General features: G+C 57.5%; 1 protein-coding gene across 1 annotated transcript in view; it reads left to right on the top strand.

The window, feature by feature from the left end:
* The window catches only part of SMARCC1 (SWI/SNF related, matrix associated, actin dependent regulator of chromatin subfamily c member 1), a 68,050-nt gene extending 58,531 nt beyond the window's left edge, over positions 1-9,519 (top strand). The window contains exons 27-28 of the mRNA XM_058809703.1: positions 4,926-5,057; positions 7,947-9,519. Coding sequence (XP_058665686.1) covers positions 4,926-5,057; positions 7,947-8,029 — 215 coding nt within the window. The 3' untranslated portion in view covers positions 8,030-9,519. The remainder of the gene's footprint in view (positions 1-4,925; positions 5,058-7,946) is intronic.
* The last annotated feature ends 6,004 nt before the right edge of the window (positions 9,520-15,523 follow it).

Here is a 15,523-nt window from a genome sequence, read left to right as displayed (position 1 = left end):
CAGCCTGGCCTGGGACACTGCCAGGGGTGGGGAGGAGAACCCCCCAAACCCCTGAGGCTGATCCAGGGGCACCATGGAGCAGCTGGGCTGGGAAGACCTGCCAGGTTTCACTGCAGACCTCACCTTGGTGCTCAGTGCTGATCCCTGACAGGTTCTGAGCTCAGCAGCAGCTGCAGGGATGGTGGGAAGCAAAGGGAGGGAAGGATCTGAGATGGCATTGGAGAGGGAAGAGAGGAGGCTAAATCCCTGCTCAGGGCAGGAGCAGTAAAGTCAAGCTCTTACCTAAGAGTTAAAAGTGAGGATTTTCCCAGAAGTCTGGTTTTTAGCTCAGGTGTCAGTCTGGATGTGGTGGTGGAGAACATCTCCAGTGCTGGAGCCACCTGGAGACCAACTCCAGCCAAGGGTCACCCACTTCTCCTTGGCATGGCTGTGCCTGGCTCTGCTGGACCATAGAATTCATTTTCCCTGAGCTTATTTATTCCTTTGCCCTGGAATGAAAACTTTTAGAATAGGAAAGCAGAGTTGAGTTCCGATTTCACTGTGAAAAGCTGCCCCTTGTCATTGCAATAGGAAATCAAATTCCCAGTTCCTTCCCGTGGTACCACTTTGGGCCCTGCATTGATTTCCCTTCAAGCTCTGGGCTGGTGATCAGTGGGATGAGAACTCCTGGTTCTGGTGATACCCATGGTGTGGAATGGGAGAAACTTCTGGAAATCCTTGGAGGAAGAGATAGCTGGGAATTAGCAGCTGTCATTGTTAACTCTTCCTTCAGGTGGGATTTTCAGCTGGTAAATAATTTCTCACCTAAGGCAGAAGTGGAATGAGGAGGGCAGGATGCACTTCCCACCACAGCTGGATTAGCAACTTTAATAACTTTTCCCTGATAGATTTTACCTCATTTTCTGTCAGTGGTTGAAATACTCAAAAAAAAAGACTTTGTCAGGAATTTTAGGCTTGGGGTTTTTTCAGCTGCTGAGCATTTCATTATTTGTGGGTTTAAATTGAGTTGCTGGATGCTGTTTGCTTCCATATTGGACTGGTGATGATTCCAGGGGCTTTTTGGGTACAGAAAAGGATTTTGAGCTCAGTTCCTTTAGGTAAATATTCCCTGTCAGCTGTCAGTGCTTCCCATTTCTCCATCAGATGTGCAGAGCTTGCTGGGGAGGGGCAGGGAGCAGTGGGATGAGAGGAAATCCAAGTCAGGGGTGGTGAAAGGGGCTGGAGCTGATCCTTGCAAGCAGGCTGTAATTTGGGATGGGAGCTGTCAGGGTGGTTGGAGACACAGGAACAGTGACACCGGTGTAATTTGGGATGGGAGCTGTCAGGGTGGTTGGTGACACAGGAACAGTGACACCGGTGTAATTTGGGATGGGAGCTGTCAGGGTGGTTGTGACACAGGAACAGTGACACCGGTGTAATTTGGGATGGGAGCTGTCAGGGTGGTTGGTGACACAGGAACAGTGACACCACCTTGGGCTCCCTCTGCTGCAGTTGGGCTGTTTGGGGCTGGAGTAGTGAACAGAAGCAGTAAATACCTGACACATTACAGAATTCCTGGATGCAGGGAAGGATCTAATCCAAGCAGTCAATCAGAGTGACCCCAGGACAGTGGCTCCTCTGGAACAGCCAGCACTGCCCTCCCCTCCCCTCCTGAGGGCTGAGCTCTCCTGGGGATGCTGGGGGCAGGATCCTTTCTGTGGAATGGGGACAGCAGCAGTTCCCCAGAGATGTTCCAGTGTCTCCTACATGCCTCTCAGGAGTCTGTGAATGGTGCCCCTGGGAATGGTGCCCCAAGCAGGGCTGGCTCTGGCTCTGGAGGGAGGGGCAGGAACAGAAATGCTGGGTGCCAGTGAAGTGGAAACTGTGCCTCTCCTTCCCCAGACACAGGCTCAGTGAGTTGTTGTGGTTAATTATTCACACTGCTTGCCTGGGCAGGGGGAGGGAAGGTGGGTTTGCTGTTGGAATATCCCTGCCCATGGCAGGGGTGGGATGGGATCAGCTTTAGGGTCCCTTCCAACCCCAACCATTCCAGACTCCCAGAGCCTGTGGAGCCTGTTCCCAGGGGGCAGGAGCACACCTTGGGGTGCCAGCAGCCGTTCCCTGGAGCTGTCCTGTGCCTGTCCCGTGTCAGGGCTGGGAAGCAGCTCCTCAGCAGCAGCAGCAGCGGGCAGGGTGTCAGCCAGGCTCAGCCCAGAGCTGCTCCCTGCCCTCCCCAGCCCATCCTGCACTGAGCCCTGGCTGTGTCCACAGCTTTCCCCTGCACAGCCTGGGCAGGGAAAGGTGCTGGAGGATTTGGACCAGCTCCAAGCCTCATGCATCAAAACAAAACCCCTCTGGCTGCTTATCAGCCCAGCGCTCCTCAAGTGCTGATTTAATAGAGGGAGAGGCTTTTTAATGGAGATAAATACCTTGGAGAGCCTCTGAAGGCAGCTCCTGCCCGTGTCCCTGGGCTGTGCAGCTGCTCTGGCTGCAGGGGAAGGTGAACCTGCCCTGTCCCTCTGGGTGAGGGGCTTTCAGTCAGTTCAATCTCGTTGTGTTGAACCTTTGGGCTGGATCTCTTCCTGCAGCTGCTGCTCCTCAGCTCTCCCCCCTATGTAGGTCACACTTGCACATTTTCTGCTTGAGCCGCTGTCTTGGAGCGCTTTCTCTTGGAAAAAAGAAAAACATCTCTGTGAAGCAGGGCTGTGGCTGTGCTGTGGTGGCAGCAGTGATTCCCCTGGTTAATCCCACCAGCATGGTGTCAGTGCCTGGGTGCTCTCAGCTGGGTGTTTTGGAGCTGGGGTGGGATGGGCTTGTTCCTCTGCCAGCCCCCTCAGTTAATTTTGGGATGAAAATGTTGCATCCTGTGTCAGGAAGGGGAAAAATGGGTGGCCAAAGCCCCACACAGAGGAGCCTCTCAGCTTCTGCACAACTTCAGCTTCAACTGCTTGGTTTTAACCCTTCAAGGTTTAACAGAGAGAAAAGCTCAGGACACTCCATGGCCCAGGGAGGAGGAGCTTCCCAGTGAGCATTGCTGGGACATTTGGGGTTGAATTGGGCTGGAAGAGACCTTAAGGATGATCCAGTGCCACCCCTGCCATGGCAGGGACACCTCCCACTGTCCCAGGCTGCTCCAAGCCCTGCACCCTGCCAGGGATGGGGCACACTTTGCATTTATGAGGAAAAGACACTTTATAAAGTAGATTTAGTTTCTGTTCAGTGGTGGTTTTAGCTCAGCTGGGGTTGATGTGCACATAAAATATCCTTGAATCTTCACGTCGCTGTGGGTTTGGCAGCCTTTCCCTGAAGGAAGTCCTGCCCACTGCTGGAGTTTCACTGGAGCCACTCAGAGTGCAGCAAAGTCTGATTCAGCTTCAGGTGTTTCAGGAGAGGGATTTTAATATTAATCACTTCATTAGTGAGAGAGACTCTCGCACGCCTGTGGTGTTCAGGGATGGCCAAATTATTGAGGCTCCTGTCAGGTGGCAGCTCCCAGGCTGGGAATTCCTCAGTTCCTACCTTTCCTGGGCCTCTCAAACACAGCTGTATTGTTATTGTTCCAGTTTTTATAGTTTTATTCCCTGATCAACCTTTATTTTGCCAGTGAATGACACCCCTCGTAGCTGTGAATATCTCCTGCTACAAAGCCTCTGAGTGTTTGGGAGCTTGGAACTGGGTGATTTCCCCAATACCCCATTCCTCTGGCAGTGAGAAGCCATTCCCTGGGTCCTGTCCCATGTCCCAAGACCCTCTCCAGCTCTCCTGGATCCCCTTTGGCTCTCAGTGCTTCCCCCTTTGCCTGGGGTTAGGGGGCAGGAGCTGCTTCCATCCCAGTCTCATTAAAACCCTGTCCCTCCGTGCAAGTGTGATGAAGGAAATGGAATTGGATTGTGCCAAACCGCCCCTCAAATGAGATTTTAAAGCATGGGAAACCTGTTCCTTGCCTGGAGCAGGGAGGTCTCCCACAGAGCTGGTTTGTGAGGAGGAGCCTTGAATCCTCCCTCACAGCAAAGCAGGGAATCATGGTAGGGATTCCTGTGCAGCCCAGTTTTAACTGGATGATTTCAGTTCTCCCATGAAATCTATCCACGAGGAGGCTCCATGGCTGCTCCTTTCCATCAAGGCTCTTCCTCTGCTGCCTTGTGACTCCGTTTGCTTCCCAGTACCTGCATTCCATGGATGCCCATCCTGCCTGCAGTGGGTTTTACTTGCTGTGTCCCACTTGTCCCTTGTGGAGAGCTTCCAGGTGCCCCTGGCCCTGCTGGGGGTGTCTGGGGGTCAGAAAGGCATTTCCTGGGGGATCAGAAGGCATTTCCTGGGGTGTGCTGGGGGTCAGAAGGCATTTCCTGGCATATGTGCTAGGGGGGGTGAGAATGCATTTCCTGGGGGTGTGCTGGGTGTCAGAAGGTGTTTGCTGGGGAGTATGCTGGGGGTGAGAAGGCATTTCCTGGGGTGTGCTGGGGGGAGTGAGAAGGTGTTTCCTGGGGTGTGCTGGAGGTGAGAAGGGAATTCCCCCTTGGATAGGCTGGGGGGTGTCTCCATGGCTGTGCTCTCCATGGCTGGGGGGTGTCTCCATGGCTGTGCTCTCCATGGTTGGGGGGTGTCTCCATGGCTGGGCTCTCCATGGCTGGGGGGTGTCTCCATGGCTGGGCTCTCCATGGCTGGGGGGTGTCTCCATGGCTGGGCTCTCCATGGCTGGGGGGTGTCTCCATGGCTGTGCTCTCCATGGTTGGGGGGTGTCTCCATGGCTGGGCTCTCCATGGTTGGGGGGTGTCTCCATGGCTGTGCTCCCCATGGCTGGTGTCTCTATGCCTGGGCTCTCCTGCCGTTCCCCGGGCTGTGGGCACCCCTGCAGCCGCCCGTGCCCCCGGGCAGTGCCACGCTGGGGGCACGGCGCTGCCGCCCGTCCCTGCCCGGCCTCTCACCGTGTCCCTTCCTCCCCGCAGGCCAGCTGCCCGGCTCCCTGCTGCCGGGCCAGCCCCTGCCGGGCCGCATGATCCCTGCCCCGCCCGGCATGGCCCCGATGGCCGGGAACCTGCTGGGGCCCAGAGTGCCGCTGGCCGCCCCCAACGGAATGTGTAAGTGTGGGTAACCCTGGGGTCCCCTGCCCCCCACGGAATGTGTAAGTGTGGGTAACCCTGGGGTCCCCTGCCCCCCACGGAATGTGTAAGTGTGGGTAACCCTGGGGTCCCCTGCCCCCCACGGAATGTGTAAGTGTGGGTAACCCTGGGGTCCCCTGCCCCCCACGGAATGTGTAAGTGTGGGTAACCCTGGGGTCCCCTGCCCCCCACGGAATGTGTAAGTGCAGCCTACAAAGGGGTGGGTAATCCCCGTAATCCTGGGGTCCCCTGCCCCCCAAACCCCCTGGCTGCCCCCAATGGGATGTGTAAGTGCAGACTGAAAGGGTAACCCTGATAGTCCTGGGCTCCCCTGTTCCCTGAACTCCCTGGCTGCCCCAACAGAATGTGTAAGTGTAGCCTGACAGGGGTGGGATGGGATGGGATGGGATGGGATAGATAATCCTGGGCTCCCCTGCCCCCCAGACCCCCTGGCTGCCCCCTAAACCCCCTGGCTGCCCCCAACAGAATGTGTAAGTGCAGACTGACAGGGTAATCCTGGTAATCCTGGGGTCTCTTGCTTTCCAAACCCTCTGACAGCCCCCAGTGGAATGTGTAAGTGCAGACTGAAAGGGTAATCCTGATAGTCCTGGGCTCCCCTGCCCTCCAAACCCCTCCTTCCTGCAGGAACACCCGGATCTGAGCACACTGGGATGGTCCATCCTGGGCTCCCCTGCCCTACAAACCCCTGCTCCCTGCAGGAATATCAGGATCTGAGCACACTGGAACAATCCTGGGCTCCCCTGCCCTGCAAACCCCTTCTCCCTGTGGGAATATCAGGATCTAAGCACACTGCCAGCCCCAGAGTGCTGCCAGGGATGTGCTGGAAGCTTTAAGTGCTCTTCAGCCCTCTGGGCATCCCAACACATCCCATTGTCATTTATTTTATTTATAACATCCCTTATTTTATTTATAACCATACAGAGGCTTGGTGGTGATGATCAAAAGCCTCTCCTGACTAAGTGGAGGGTCAGGAATTAACTGTAATTTATAAGTAGTGGAGGTCACAGTAGGATCCAGTTCAATAATTCCATACTGAAAACTTGGCACCCTGGAACTGGAGCATGGAAATCATGATTAGGAGGAAGGAGAGGATAAACCATGTAAAGAACATTCCCAGTATAAAATCTGTACCTCCACAAATGAAGCTGATTTATGGCAGCCAAAAAAGCAGCTGGATCAGGAGCCATAGTGTGGGAGTTGCTTGAATGAGTGTGAGAGTGTGGCCAAGCCCAGAAGGCAGCAGACAAGCTGGCACAGGGAGGAATGACTGGGGAATTCTCCATCAGGAATTCCTCAATAAATTTGCCATTATTAATTGCAGCCTGGCCCAGCTCAGTGCTGCTCAGGAATCCTCACCCCAAAATGCTCAGTGTGGTTCTCACCAGACGAGCAGGAACTGCCATCACTTGTAGCACCTCTCCCAAAAAATAATTGGGAAAAGCCCTTTAGATTTTGGCTTGAGCAGCAGGAGCTGCTGTGAGCTGTGACTCAGGGCGTTCCCAGCCCCAGCAGGAGAGCTCTGTGCTATTTCTGCTCGGGCACTGCTCCTGTTCTCTGCTCCCCAGCCCTCCTGTTCCCTGCTTTTCCCCGGGCCTTTACCACTGGGAATGTCTTGTGTCAGGTTGTATTCCTGTTTGCTCTCTTCCCTTCCCTTAATTTCTCCTTTTTTCCTCCCCTGCTAAACAAGTCAGTCGTGTTCCATTAGCATCTCCTCTCTGGGCACGAGGCTGGCCCTTTGTACCCTCCTTCCTTCCCTCCTCTCTGCATCCATGGATTGCTCTGCTTTAACCTACATCCATCCTTCAGAGGCAGGAGCAGCCTCTGTTGGTACCACACCTATTGTTCCATCTGTTTTAAACAGAGCAGAGCTGTAGTTTGGGCTCTACACAGAGCTGGCAGGTGAGAGGTGCCAATTCCAGCTCTGCAAGTTGCTTGGCATGGGTTTGCCAGTGCTGAGCTGCATCCCTGGCATCTTGTCCATAAAAATATGGGAGTTTTTTGCTCTTTCACCGAGTCCGTGTGGTGCTGGGTGGTGGAAAGGCAAACTGAAGGTGCAGCAGAGCTTCAGGAGCCATTCCTGGGTCCTGGCTGCAGGAATTGCCCTCGGACAGACTGTCCTGTGGCCTGGAGACACGGGTGTTGTGTCCCTTTGTGACAGTGTTCACAGGGGTCCCAGGATGAGGGAAGAGATGAGGATCTGACTCCATGTTTCAGAAGGCTGATTTATTATTTTATGATATTTGTTACATTAAAACTATACTAAAAGAATAGAAGAAAGGATTTCATCAGAAGGCTGGCTAAGAATAGAATAGGAAGGAATGAATAAGAAAGGCTCTGTCTCGGACTCTCTGTCTGAGCCAGCTGACTGTGATTGGCCATTAATTAGAAACAACCACACACAATCACAGATGCACCTGTTGCATTCCACAGCAGCAGATAATCAATGTTTGCATTTTGTTCCTGAGGCTTCCCAGCTTCTCAGGAGGAAAAATCCTAAGGAAAGGATTTCTCATAAAAGATGTCTGTGACATCCCTTCTCTGCGTCCAGCCCCTCCTGCTGTCCCCCCTCACTGCTTTTCCAGCATCCTGTTGTGTCCTTCCCTGTCCCTGACTGTCCCTCCCTGTCCCGTTGTGTCCCCTCCCGTCCCTGACTGTCCCGTTGTGCCCCGCAGACCCCGGCCCGGTGCAGCGCCCCTGCTGTCCCTCCCTGTCCCGTTGTGTCCCCTGCTGTCCCTCCCTGTCCCGTTGTGCCCCGCAGACCCCGGCCCGGTGGCGCAGCGCCCCTGCTGTCCCTCCCTGTCCCGTTGTGTCCCCTGCTGTCCCTGACTGTCCCGTTGTGCCCCGCAGACCCCGGCCCGGCGCCGCCGCCCCCCGCCGAAGGAGTGACGCCGCCCCCGGCCGGGGCCCCGCCGGCCTCAGCCGCCCCCTAAGGCAGCCCCGAGGAGGAGAAGGAGCTTCCCGAGCAGCAGAGTGGTGACCAAAAGAGAATTCCTCAGTTCCCTTCTGTCCCCGGGGCGGCGTCCCCTCCCCTCCCGGCCGCGGGCACAGCTGGCACGGTTGGTGGCACGGTTGGTGTCCCCTGTCCCCTGCAGCCCCCAGGGCTCGGTGTCCCCAGGGAAAGCTGCAGGTACGGGTGCCAGGAGCGCCTCCACCTTGCTGCTGGCCTTGCAGAGCTCCACGCTGGTTTCCTTCCTCTTGGTGCTTTGGTCTCCTCCTTTGGGGCAGAACAATCCAGGTTTTAGGGCAGGAGCTGAGCTTTAGGACGTGCCCACCCCGGGGGATTGGGTGTTCTGGGGTCTCTGGGCAGAGCAAAGCACCCAGAGGAGAGGCCAAACCAGAGCTTGGGGCAGAGCAGGGGAGGCACAGCCCAGCAGCCAAGCCTGCAGGGATTCCTGGTGGCTGCAGCCTCTAACTTATTACAGGAAATATTGATCCATGGCAGTGAAACCAGGAGTGAATCAATCAGAATAAAACCACTCAATGGTAGGAGTTCTCTTGCTCCAGTTTGTACCTTCCCTTTGCCTTTGGAGGTGGTAGTTGGACCTTCCCTGAGTAGTTTGGTGCAGTAGCCAACTGAGGAATAACCCCCCGTTTTTAGTCCCTCTTTTTGGAGCATATACTTTGTACTTTTTAAAATGAAGAAAACAAACAAAACAAAACAAAAAAAAATTAAAGTAGGTAGCGAAGAAGTGCTAGAATTTGGGATTGGGTTGGGATGGCTGGGATGGGAATGGCAGAACTACCTCTGGACGGCCAGGGCAGCAGCTGGGACAGCTCCTGTCACCCCAGGGCAGCTGCAGGGTGGGAGGGGAGCAGCTGCAGCACATCTGGCACATCTGGGAGCCCTCCAGAGCTGCTGCTGCTCCTCCAGGCTGCCACAACTTGGGGAAAATTCCTGCAAAAAGTCCTTTTCTGCCCGTGGTTCGGGTTCTCTGCCCTCTCCCGGCCCAGGAGTGTTTGGGGTTTTCCTGCTGAGGGTCTGGACGCTGCTCCTTGACCTCAGGTGGCTTTTGTCCAGGTTGGGCTGGAGAGAGGCTCCCAAAACCTCTGGAACCTCCAGAGCTGCTTCCAGCATTTAAAACTTCAGGCTTTGCCAGGTCTTCCAGCACAGGGGCCTTCCCATTCCCCTTCCCAAGGCTTCCTTCCCCTCCAGGCTCTTTGGGGTGAGCGTGGGATTTCTGGTGCAGCCCTTAGTCCAGTTTAGAGTAACCTCAGGTTGTTTTTAGCGTGAGCAGTTCCCAGGATCCAGGTGGAGACTATTTTTTACTGTCCTAGTGCTGATCCTGCCGAGGACCTGGGTCCTGGACTCTGTTTTGTTTCTGTATAAATAATCCCTGTGCCCACTTTTTCACCTGATCTCTGTATAGGGCCGGTTTGATTCCTGCAGCAGCCACCCAATTTTGTGAAATAAAAGGAAAAAAAAGCGGTTTTTGTACAAAGCCTGTGGAGTTTGTGGAGTCTCCTTTGCCTCTGTGGTGGGAAGAGCTGGGAATTGTTGCTGTGTGGGAACTGGGCTGGGTGTGAGCTCCAGAGGAGCAAACACAAACCCTGAGCGTGGGGGAGGCATGGAAGCCACAGGGGAGCACAACAGACCCTTCCCACACTGGGGATGTGCTCGGGGTGCAGAGCTGTGTCCTGGGCTCGGGACACGCCATGAAAGGCACATTCCCCTCGGACAGGCTGGGGGGGCTCCAGGGCTGGGCTCTCCTGCTCGACACCCTCTTGTTGGGCTGCTTGGAGCTGCTCCTGCTCGGGGCAGGAGGAAAAGGGAAGGAGCTCTTGGATCTTTGCGTTCCAGCAAGCCTTGTCCCAGCAATGGTCACTTCTCCTCCTCATCCTGAAGATCGTTTTCCTGAAGGATGCACAGAAACTGCTAAATCATAAATGGCAGGTTTGGAAGTTTTCTTTTTACAGACTTCAAATCTTCATGGTCAGAGCAGCTGCCGAGGCCGGGCTGGGTGAGGGAGGGAAGAATGGATGGGCTTTGGGGCCCATTGGGTGGGCTTTGGGGTCCAGTTTGGGAATGCTGGTGGCTGAGGGAGTGGCCAGAGACCCCCTGTGCCTGGGCTGATCCCAGCCTGGGCTGCAGGGAATGGGGATTGTGCCCTTCAGGTGAGACCCCACTGCAGAGCTGCCCCAGAGCCAGCAGCACAGGGAGCTGGAGCCAGGCTGGGAGAGCTGGGAATGTTCATCTGGAGAGGAGAAGCTCCAGGGAGAGCTCAGAGCCCCTGGCAGGGCCTGGAGGGGCTCCAGGAGAGCTGGAGAGGGACTGGGGACAAGGATGGAGGGACAGGACACAGGGAATGGCTCCCAGTGCCAGAGGGCAGGGATGGATGGGAGATTGGGAATTGGGAATTCCTGGCTGGGATGGGATTCCCAGAGCAGCAGTGGCTGCCCTGGATCCCTGGCAGTGCCCAAGGCCAGGCTGGACACTGGGACACCCTGGGGCACTGGGAGGTGTCCCTGCCATGGCAGGGCTGGCACTGGGTGGGCTCTGAGGTCCCTCCAACCCCACCCAAACCATCCTGGGGGTTTGGATCCCCACAGCTGGGCTGGCACAGGCTGGGGCTGGGGCTGGAGCAGGGAGTGGATTAGGGGTGAATTTGTGGCTGTTCTCAGTTCCTGGTGCAGGTACAGCACTGGAAGGGGGCTTCACAGGGCTCGGAGCTGGCTGAGTGTCTGCTCCAAAGCCTCCCTTGGGGTCACGTCAGTCCCAGATGTCCTTAGACAAAGGGAATTACCTGCTCAGGGTGAGCTCCTCTCCCTGCTCCAGAACATTCCCGGTCCCTCCTGCCCGCGCAGCTGGGAGGGGTTTGGATCTTCATCCCGTAATCGGATCCTGTGTGCAGGGGAGAGGGATCCTGATCCGGCATTGTTCTCTGCACCACTCAGGCACTGGCACAGCCTTTGTCCATCCCAAAACCACCCTCAACCTCCCCGCCCTGCCTCGGGTACCAACTCCACCCCAGCTGCCTGGAAAGCTGCGTTTTTGTCCTTTTCAGGCCGATTTAAAGCCAAAACGCACCTTGGGGCTCGTGGAGAGTTTGAGGTGGCAGAGTGCACGCTGTCCCCTCGCTGCTGTTCCAACCCTGTGCCTTTAGCACAGGAAACCTCCACAGGGAGGACTGGAGGCTGGCAGCTCCTTCTCTCACTCCAGGTTTGACAGGAACCAGTGCAGGGCTGACCCCGGTGCCCACCTGGATAATCCCCCCGATCCCAGCCCGAGCAGCAGCCCCAGACAGGGCTGATGGTGGCTCTGGGTGACCTGCCAAGGGCTGGGCAGTGCCAGGGCCGTGCCAGGGCCATCCCTGCCCACTCACTGTCCCCCTTTGTGTGCACCAGCTCCCCCCCAGCTGCCTGTGCTGGGAATTGCCCCTTCCCCAGGAACCCCAGGGACCCTTCCAGCAGCACCTGGACAAACTGAGGGCTGGTTATTGGGAATTTTCCCCCCCAAATCTCTCATTTTCTGTCTTTTTAAGTTGCAGCCTGATGTAAATAACCTGGTGTCCATCAGAGCCAGCAGCCCTCCGGGTTTGTTCCCAGAATTCCAGCCCTGGGATGGAGCTGGTGTCCCCATGTGCCAGGACCAAGGATGCCCAGCCAGCTCCGTGTCACCGAGCCCACAGAGAGCTGGGGCCACCTCCGGGCACAGCACGAGCCCAGAGGGACCTGAGGGACATCTCCCGGCTGGGCTGTGCTCCAGCTGCTGCTGGGGAGCCTCCAGACCCCCGGGATCCATTCCCTGAATTCCCCAGGATGCTGTGGTGCCCTGGGCACTGCCCTCGGGGGATGCTCCGGGTGCCCTCGGTGCCCTGCAGGTCCGGCTCTGTCTGCTGCTCCGGTTTGGGGCTCCTTCCTGTGGAGGTTGAACAGCCCTGGGAGGGACGGGCTCGTGTTCACCCTCCGAGCTCAGCCCAGCCCTCCCCGAGCCCTGCCCTCCATCCCGGGATGGGCTGAGTCTGTCCCGAGCCTTTCCCTCCATCCCGGGATGAGGCTGAGTCTGTCCCGAGCCTTTCCCTTCATCCCGGGGGAAGTTTTGTCTCCACTGCTCCTCCCGACAGTGTGAGAGCCGCCCTGGCTCAGCCGCGTTAATGAGAGCGAAGCCTCGGAGGTGAAAACCTCTCTGAAGGGCCTTTGGTGCCCTCTTGGCAAAATCACAAGAACTAAAGCGGCTCCTCCAGGCGGGAGGAGGGAGGCGTGGGAGCGGTGCTGGCACTCAGGGTGGCTGATCCTGCTCGGGGACAGCTTCATGTGTCACCCGGGCACGCTGCACCTGCTCAGACACAGCAGCTGGCACAGCTGGGATGTGGCCTTGGATGTACAGCTCCATCCCTGGGATGTACAGCTCCATCCTGGGATGCACAGCTCCATCCTGGGATGCACAGCTCCACTCTGGGATGCACAGCTCCATCCTGGGATGTACAGCTCCACTCTGGGATGCACAGCTCCATCCCTGGGATGTACTGCTCCATCCCTGGATGTACAGCTCCATTCTGGGATGTACAGCTCCATCCTGGGATGCACAGCTCCATCCTGGGATGTACAGCTCCATCCCTGGGATGCACAGCTCCATCCTGGGATGTACAGCTCCATCCTGGGATGTACAGCTCCATCCTGGGATGTACTGCTCCATCCCTGGGATGCACAGCTCCATCCTGGGATGCACAGCTCCATCCTGGGATGTACAGCTCCATCCCTGGGATGTACTGCTCCATCCCTGGGATGCACAGCTCCATCCTGGGATGCACAGCTCCATCCTGGGATGCACAGCTCCATCCCTGGATGTACAGCTCCATCCTGGGATGCACAGCTCCATTCTGGGATGTACAGCTCCATCCTGCAATGTACAGCTCCATCCCTGGATGTACAGCTCCATCCTGGGATGCACAGCTCCATCCTGGGATGCACAGCTCCATTCTGGGATGTACAGCTCCATCCTGCGATGTACAGCTCCATCCCTGGATGTACAGCTCCATCCCTGGATGTACAGCTCCATCCTGGGATGCACAGCTCCATCCTGGGATGCACAGCTCCATCTGGGATGTACAGCTCCATCCCTGGGATGTACAGCTCCATCCTGGGATGCACAGCTCCATCCTGGGATGCACAGCTCCATCCTGGGATGCACAGCTCCATCCCTGGATGTACAGCTCCATCCTGGGATGCACAGCTCCATCCCTGGATGTACAGCTCCATCCCTGGGATGTACAGCTCCATCCCTGGGATGTACAGCTCCATCCCTGGATGCACAGCTCCATCCCTGGATGTACAGCTCCATCCCTGGGATGTACTGCTCCATCCCTGGATGTACAGCTCCCTGCCAGCTCCTCTCCCCAAAGCTCACCCTTGCTTTCCTCAGGGTTCCCCTTGCTCCCTGCAGCTCAGAGCTGTGACAGGTGATTATCAAACCTCTCCCCCCTTTTCCCTCTCAGCCCCGGGGAATGTGGCTCGGGAACGGCAGGGATTGCAGGATGCAGGGGCTCTGCCCCTCGGGCAGGTCCAGCAGAGCTGGAGGAGGCTCACACACCGGGACCCTGCCCCTGCCTGGGCCCTGCCCCTGCAGACCCAATGTCCCAGCCCATGGGCAGCTCAGGAAGGGTTTTTGGGAAGATCCCAGCTCCAGCACCACAGGACAGGTGGAGGATGTGGATCTATGGATTTCTGTGCCTCCAGCCTCCTTCCCCAAACTGCTCCTGCCATCCCAAACATCCCGGCTCCGGGCACTGTGAATTAGGGTGATTGTGGGAGCAGCCGGTGTGGGAGCAGCCGGTGTGGGAGCAGCCTGGCCGTGCCTGGTCGGGCAGAGGGGGATCTGTTCCTGCGGGAAGGGTTGGAGCTTTGGGATCAGCCGGTGTGGGAGCAGCCTGGCCGTGCCTGGTCGGGCAGAGGGTGTCTGTTCCTGCAGGAAGGGGTTGGGAACTGTGGGAGCAGCCGGTGTGGGAGCAGCCTGGCCGTGCCTGGTCGGGCAGAGGGTGTCTGTTCCTGCAGGAGGGGTTGGAGCTGTGGGAGCAGCCTGGCCGTGCCTGGTCGGGCAGGGCTCTCTGTTCCTGCGGGAAGCCCCAGGCAGGTGCGGGCTGGCTCGGGCGAGGCCGAGGGTCGGAGCGGCAGCGGCTCCCCCAGGGATTGGTGTCGCATCGGGAATCGTCACCTCGGAGCCAGGCCGGGCGGTGCCAGCCCCGATCAAGGACAAAGCCGTCCCCAAACCCCGCCTGGCTGAGCCGGGCTCAGCTCAGCACCCAGGAAACGCCAACCTCAGTCCTGGCTCCTTGTTCCAGTTCTTCGTTTTCTTTGCACTTTTCCAATATTGGTAATGAAAGAAATACGGGTAAAAGGTGATTTGAGCCTGGGAAAGGCAGCCCAGGGAGAGGAGAAGGGAGGAACAGAAGCTGGGGGGAAATATCATCCCCCACAGTGTTATCCCATGGCTCTGGATGCCCCCGGGATCCCCACTGGACACAGGAACGGGGCAATTCCTGGTGCTCAGCTGGGGCAGGGAGCTGGGCAGGTGGGGATCCCAGCCCAGCCCAGGCCTCCCTCAGGCCTTGGTCTGTCTGTCTGTCTGTCCATCCCCACGGGATCCTGGATCACACTCCAGGCTGGCACCTGCAGCCAGTGGTGCCCCGAGGGAGGAGGGAGGTGCCCTGGGACATGGGGAGATGCCAGCTGGGATGGGCTGGGATGGGCTGAGGGATGGAGCTGAGGCTGCCCAAGGTGGGACTGAGCCGAGCTCTGGCAGGAGCAGGACTGGGGAGCAAAGCCCCTCCCCTGGGGTTTTGGGGATCCCGAGGCAGGGCAGGAGCCACCCCCAGTGCTGAAATGGGCAGGGAGGGGGATTGGGATGAGACCCCGGCCCAGATCCCTGCCCAGACCCCTGCAGGATGGACAGGGCTCAGGGATTTGCTCTGGAAGGGCCCCAAATGGTGGCTGCAATTCTGTCTTTAAAATCATCTTTAATATTCTGAGTAATTCCCCCAGGAAAACCCAGGCTTGGCAGCAGCAGCTGGTTCTTCCCGAGTGAGGGAGTTGGTGCTGGATTTCTCCTTCTCTTCTCCTGAAGAGCCATGGCTGTCCGTCCGTCTGTCCGTCTGTCCGTCTGTCTGTCTGTCCTGCCATCCCTCTCCCCACCCTGTGCTGCTGAGGAAGGCCGGCCCAGGGCAGGTTTGTAGGAATTTGGGGGGATCTGGCTCTGACCCCGGGCTGGGCTGGGCTGGGCTGCTCCAGCTTTGGGCACAGGGCTGGAAAGGCTCAGCCCTGCTTTGCCCCGGGGCTGTGGGAACAGGGAGGCTCTGGAATGGTCCCAGCTGGATGTTCCTGCTCTGTACAGCACCCTGGGCAGGCACACAGCACCCAGTGCCCCCCTGTGCCCCCTGGGCAGGCACACAGCGCCCAGTGCCCCCTGTGCCCCCTGGGCAGGCACACAGCAC

The sequence above is a fragment of the Ammospiza caudacuta genome, chromosome 1 (genome assembly GCF_027887145.1).
Source record: "Ammospiza caudacuta isolate bAmmCau1 chromosome 1, bAmmCau1.pri, whole genome shotgun sequence".
NCBI classification, from domain to species: domain Eukaryota; kingdom Metazoa; phylum Chordata; class Aves; order Passeriformes; family Passerellidae; genus Ammospiza; species Ammospiza caudacuta.
The sequence above is the reverse complement of the archived record's forward strand: the minus strand, read 5'-3'. Positions and strand labels throughout refer to the sequence as shown.